Here is a 6,176-nt window from a genome sequence, read left to right as displayed (position 1 = left end):
ATATTTTACGAACTCATTCAAACCTGATGATTTGGATTGGTTGCAAACTAAATAAACCACAAGGAACATCCTTTTATTCACAACTAAATAGGATATGGTAAGCAAACAAACATAACCACAAGAGTCTCATGGACACCAACTTGATCAACCATAGATTCTAGGCAAGGTAAGATGTCTAAGTTATATTAATGATGTTCTCCTCCATATTTCTTCTATCATTCATATTCTTGCAAATTTCCTCCTACACACTTAAAATTAAGCATCAAATCCAATAATGAAGATTATAATTGAAACAATGTGTAATAGTCAAGAAGAATATGTAATCGAACAAGACATATATCTACCCCACAATTACTTTATATCGTAATCAAATTCAAATTAACATAATAATCCAACATAACTAAAACCAAAACAATACAAAAATTATCACATAAATGAACCTTATAACATTGATTTAGGTCGTTTTATTTAATTTTAATAACATAGATTTTTGGTCTTGAAGGTGTATTTGGAAGGCCTCCTTTCTAGAACCCAAGCTTTAGTTTAAATATCTTGGAGCTTTCCATTGCGTGAAAATTACAAGGAAAAACTTGAGCACTTATTAAAATTTTAGCAAGAAGAAGAGTGTTCAGAAGTTGACGAAGGAACACATCCTGCGAATCTCACCGCCATGGGCTCGCGTCTTGACGCCAACATGGGCGAGCTTCACCATGGATCTGGTAAAAGCGTCGTCAAACGAATCGGAGGAAGTTGCGAATGTGTTAACGAGGGAGCGAGTGGAAGGGTCAGCCGCCAGCGCTTGGTCCGACTCCAAAACTGCATTTCCTGCCAATAAGTTTTGAAAATACCTGCTGTCCCACCTATTCCTGCTGCCTTTGTCAAGAGCCGCCGCTCGCCCGTTGTTGTTGCCGTTTCCAGGGCAAATGTTTTGAAGTTGCCTTAACGACGTCGAATTTAACGTGGGGTCTGCCATTCCTGTGGCCTTGTAGTTGTACAGCCGGTAACTGAAGAATTGACAGTCCGCTTGCCCGATTGTGTGACCTCCTGCTCAAACGCCATTTCATTTCATTCTTAGTGCCCAAACCAACATTGTTTTAATTGATCATGGAATCACATTGATGCATATCATTGAAAAGATTGAAGTTTATCGTTGTTCTCTTGCTTTCAATAAGGATTTTTACATGATTCTTAGGAATAAGTTATGCTCTAGAATGAAGGATCTTGATATTTCAATGTAATTTAGAGAGTTAGTTTATGGATCTTTGGAGACAATCTATATGATAATAAGAAATTCAAGTTAAAATTTTAGTCGTTAATAAGATCCTTCGAGTTGAAATAGGTACAATTACTATTAGAGTCATTCATATGGTGTGTCTTTTCATATATTTGAAAAAAGTTTGAGTAGATGAAGACAAATCACTAATCCAATATTGTCTTTGAAGATATCTTGAGTGAAAGAAAAAAACATAGATGAAACAAATCTGCAACTTATGAGCAAATGACACATTCAAATGAATGATTTTCTAAGAATGACAAATAAATAAAGACATTTGTTGTAAACGAGTCACGTTTACATAGGAAAAATTGTTAAGAGAGAAAAAAGAAATATTATCTTGAGGAATATTGCCCTACTTTTGACCTTTTCATCTTTGTTGTGAAATAACTTGAAGGAAAAAAAAAAAGAAACATATAGTTTGTGGGTGATTGTGTGCATCCTCAGGGATTAGTCTCACCTCAGCTCGCCCCAGCTCGCCCCTTCCTAACCCCAACTTGGTAGTAAGCCCAAAGTAAGAAAAGCTGGACGCTGGGCTGGGTCTTAAAGATACCTTTGAGTTACAAAAAATATATATACATACATATATATAATAACTAATAAGAAACATATAAGAACCTATAATGGAGCAAGACATGTATCCTATAATTGCATTCTATCATATAAATAAAAAATTATCACAAATGAACCATATAATACTGATTCATTAATTTTTTCAATAACATTTCACCAGATATATTGGACATAGATTTTTTTATCTTCAAGGTGTATTGGACTGAAATGACAGTTCCTTTCTAGAATCCAAACTTCAGTTTAAATATTTGAAGCTTTGATTGTGAGAAAAGTAGAAGAACGTGTTGTAGCAAGAAAAGAGCGTTCAGAAGTTGACGACAGAACACATCCTGCGAATCTCACCACCATCGGCTCGTGTCTTAACACCAACATTAGCGAGCTTCACCATGGATTTGGTAAAGGCGTCGTCAAATGAATCGGAGGAAGTTGCGAAGGTGTTAACAAGGGAGCGAGTGGAAGGGTCGCCCGCCAGCGCTTGGTCCGACTCCAAAACTGCATTTCCTGCGAGTAAGTTTTGAAAATAAGTGGTGTCCCACGTACTCCTGCTGCCTTTGTCAAGAGCCGCCGCTCGCCCATTGTTGTTGCCATTCCGAGGGCAAATGTTTTGAAGTTGCCTTAATGATGTCGAATTTATGGTGGGGTCTGCTATACCCGTGGCCTTATAGTTGTAAAGACGGTAACTAAAGAATTGACAGTCCGCCTGCCCGATTGTGTGACCTCCTGCTCAAACGCCATTTCACTTCATTCTCAATGCCCAAACCAACATTTTTTTAACTTGATCTTAGAATCACATTGATACATATCATTGAAAACGTTGAAGTATAGTGCTTTTTTGTTGATTTCAATAAGGTTTTTTACATGATTCTTAAGAATGAGTAATCGTGTAAAATAAAAGATCTTGATATCCAAATGTAATATAGAGTGCTGTCCATAATTTTTTTTTTACAGAAATTCGAATTAAAAACAAGATTTATAAGAAGTATTTGTTTTCCTTTGATCACTTTTTGCAAAGATGTGGGTATGCAAATCATTACTAGGCTGACCAAGACCACAATATTCTCCTATAAGAACAAAGTGAATCAATATGATTTTTATTTTGAAGTATTCTAGAGAAAGCAATAAATTATAAATATCTTGGGATTGGCTTGAACGAGTTTAGTTGGGAAACTTGCAAATGGAAGAGAATTTGAGAAGAATGAAGAGCATTTTTTGCCCTTCAAAATAGATGTAGAGAATAGAGTTATTAGATTGGACAACTATTTAGACTATGTTTGAATTCTTGGTAAAAACTTGATGGTGTTGTATGAGTTCTGAAATATGGGCTAGTAGCAATTTACACACTAAATAGTTGTTGATATACTAGACAATATAAAAATACATGATCACAAGAAAATTCAATTTAAAATTCTAGTCCCCAATAAGATTCTTCTAGCTAGAATAGGTACAATTACTATTAAACCATTGCTATGGCGTGTCTTTGAAAATATCTTAAAAAAAGAAGAGAAATTGAGTAGATTACTTAGACAAATCACTAGTCTAATACTGTCTTTAAGGATGTCTCAAGTGAGAGAAAAAAACATGAATAAAGAAAATCTACAAGTGTATAATCAAATGATACATTCACTTGAATACTTACCTAATAATGACAAAGAAATAAAGCATTTCTTGTAAACAAGTCACAATTCTATGTAGGAAAAGGTGTGAGGGAGAAAAAGTAAATATTACATTGGTGAACTGAACCCCACTTTTGACCATTAACAAAGGCTTATTTACATTCCAATATCTCTTAGAGAACAAAGATTCTCAAAGCCTAGTTAAAGACTAAGTCGCATCATCTTTGGTGTGAAATAAGTAGGGAAAAAAGGTCAAAAGAAGTATGAGAAGACAAAATTTATGTCTTTAGCACAACTAAAATAGTGGAAATAAAGAATTTAGGCAACAACTTCATTTCAAGATCTATTCAACGAAGAGATGGTTTAGAGAATACTGAAGTTCATTATCAAACTAAATAACAAAATATCAACACTTCAAAAATACCGAAATGATATGATCTATTGCTCTATGAGCATCACCTAGATGCAATGAGTGCTAAGTGTAGCATTTATTCTCACGAGAGTTTGATTCTTGTGATAAGATCTTAGAGACATTTTATTTCTACAGTTCATGATGATTATTGCGTTGTGCTTCAAAAATACAAAAACAATAAGATCTACTCTGTATGCATCACCTAGATGCAATGAGTGCTAAGTGTACCATTTATTCTCATGAGAGATTGGTTCTTGTGAACCACTACACATGAAACATGGGTCAATAAGTTTGACTCAAGAACTAGAGAATGGAATCTTGATAGCAATATCATGATAAGATCTCAGAGAAATACAGTTCATGATGATTATTGCATTGTGCTTCAAAAATACAAAAACAATAAGATCTACTACTTTGTAAGCATCACCTAAATGCAATGAGCGATAAGTATACCATTTATTCTCATGAGAGATTGATTCTTGTGAACCACTACTCATGAAACATGGATCAATAAGTTTGATTCAAAAACTACAGAGTGAAATCTTGATAGCAATATCTGATAAGATCTCAAAGACATTATATTTCTACAATTCATGATGATTATTATTTTATGCTTCTAAATAACTCCATATAATTTATTTGATTATATTTGCATCAAAGAATAGTGATAAGATCTACCATCTTATAAAAGATCTATTACTTTATAAACCTGGAAAATCTTGTCTTCTATTCTATTCACAAAATATGGAAAAGAAAAGGGCGAGTGAGCCCACCAGAAAGAGCAACGAGATCCCGTGTAGTGAGACCGCGTGAAGCGAACTTTTGGATGAGAATGTCAAGAGAGTCAGTGGGAGAGGGAATGTTGGCAACATCGGAGGCAACCGATCTACGGCCGTCCAGGCGTCCTAAGGGTACGTCCCACGAAGGCCCATTACTCAAAACCACAGCGTCGCGGGCTGCCAAGGCAAGTATGTCCGCACACGATACCACTCCGGGGCACATTCCTTCCACCCGAGCTTTTGCATCCATTATAACGTTGAATCCACGTAATCCTGTGTTCCCACCCGCGGTTTTCTCAGTCGACGATCCTTCTATTAGTACCGATGCGTCGCAACCCTAACCAAACAAAATCAGAGATCAGAGCCCAAATCAAGAGATACAGAAAAGAAAAAGAAAAAACTTTTCTTACCTGTACAAAGCAGTCATGAAAGTGCATGCGGAGTAAAGCCGGGGCAAGCGAGGCATCAGAACTGATGAAAAACTGGACACTGGATCTGACCAAAGATTCAACATTTGGGCATGTAGACGCATAGAAACCCACTCTCGTAGCTCCTTGTGCTTTGCCCACTACCATAATCACAATAAGAAATAGAAGCAAACTTTCATATTTCCTATCCATTCCTTTTGTTCTTCACCCTGGTCACAGATATCCCATGGAAGCAGAGGATTTTATAGCTCGTAAATCAGAGCTTGTGGGGCTGCTAGTTAGAAGTGGCGAACCCAAATTACTACAACGCACAATGTACAGTATATCAGATAAAACGTTGTCTGCCATTGTATTCGGATCTACATCTATTAAAGAAAGGAAGGAGGGAAAAGATGTATCCACGTTGGGAGTGGATTCCAATTCGCAAAGCACTTCCTGTGATGCACGTTGCACGTACCTCACCATATTAAGCTTCAAAACATGGATGAGAGTAATCCAAAAGTTTAGCCCTGGAATCACTAATTCACAGCTTTAACATACATAATTCTCTCTTATTCAGAAGGCTGTTTCATCGCTGGCTTAGGTGGTGCCCGCACCACTCAATAAAGTAAACCCATGAACAATTAAAGTTGTTAAATTAAGGTTTGAGAGAAGCAGTGGAAGCAGCTTCAGGTAACACTTGTAGCCGACAATTGTATTTTAAACCGCAATTTATACAAAAGTGCTGATGATTATGTTTTAAATTACATGCAAACAAAAGCAAAAAGTTAATTTGTAATGTTAATTTTTATAATCTAATAACAAATTAATTGTTCAACAAGAAACAACAACAATATTAATTTATTTAATTTGTAATAATTAATACATTGAGTTAATTAACAATAATGAATAGTGGAAGCAAATTCACACGAAATCAAACACATAAACAAAATAATACGGATAACATTGATATATTCAGGAAACTCCAATGTGAGGAGAAACCTGCAAATATTGAATCTTCGATTCAGCTTTGAGAGTAAACTTTCCTTCTGAATACTTATCCTAGTTGCTACAATGATCTTACATATATAGCCCTCTTGATAAAACATCAATTATGCA

General features: G+C 35.6%; 1 protein-coding gene across 2 annotated transcripts; it reads right to left on the bottom strand.

Moving 5' to 3' along the window:
• Window positions 1-464: 464 nt before the first annotated feature.
• On the bottom strand, window positions 465-5,393 carry LOC131075659 (cationic peroxidase 2). 2 transcript variants are annotated; one of them, XM_058012501.2, is made up of 3 exons: window positions 5,061-5,393; window positions 4,645-4,987; window positions 465-1,044 (listed from the first exon to the last, which is right to left on the bottom strand). In XM_058012501.2, exons 1-3 carry the CDS (start codon window positions 5,268-5,270, stop codon window positions 629-631), a joined length of 969 nt encoding a protein of 322 aa, XP_057868484.2. In that variant the 5' UTR covers window positions 5,271-5,393; the 3' UTR covers window positions 465-628. The 2 variants fall into 2 exon arrangements, with proteins under 2 accessions (XP_057868484.2, XP_057868483.2); XM_058012500.2 differs by lacking the exon at window positions 465-1,044 and adding an exon at window positions 1,957-2,566.
• Between the last annotated feature and the right edge of the window lie 783 nt (window positions 5,394-6,176).

This window comes from Cryptomeria japonica, chromosome 6 (genome assembly GCF_030272615.1).
Source record: "Cryptomeria japonica chromosome 6, Sugi_1.0, whole genome shotgun sequence".
Taxonomy (NCBI): Eukaryota; Viridiplantae; Streptophyta; class Pinopsida; order Cupressales; family Cupressaceae; genus Cryptomeria; species Cryptomeria japonica.
This window is presented reverse-complemented; position numbering and strand designations above follow the sequence as displayed.

Bases quoted from the DNA above. Each gene is read 5' to 3' on its own strand.
- LOC131075659 (XM_058012501.2), bottom strand. From the start codon at position 5,270: ATGGATAGGAAATATGAAAGTTTGCTTCTATTTCTTATTGTGATTATG. The intron at 4,988-5,060 runs GTAAGAAAAGTT...TTGTTTGGTTAG, and splicing joins TTCATGACTGCTTTGTACAG to GGTTGCGACGCATCGGTACT. The intron at 1,045-4,644 runs GTGGGCTCACTC...GCGTTTGAGCAG, and splicing joins GGATCTCGTTGCTCTTTCTG to GAGGTCACACAATCGGGCAA.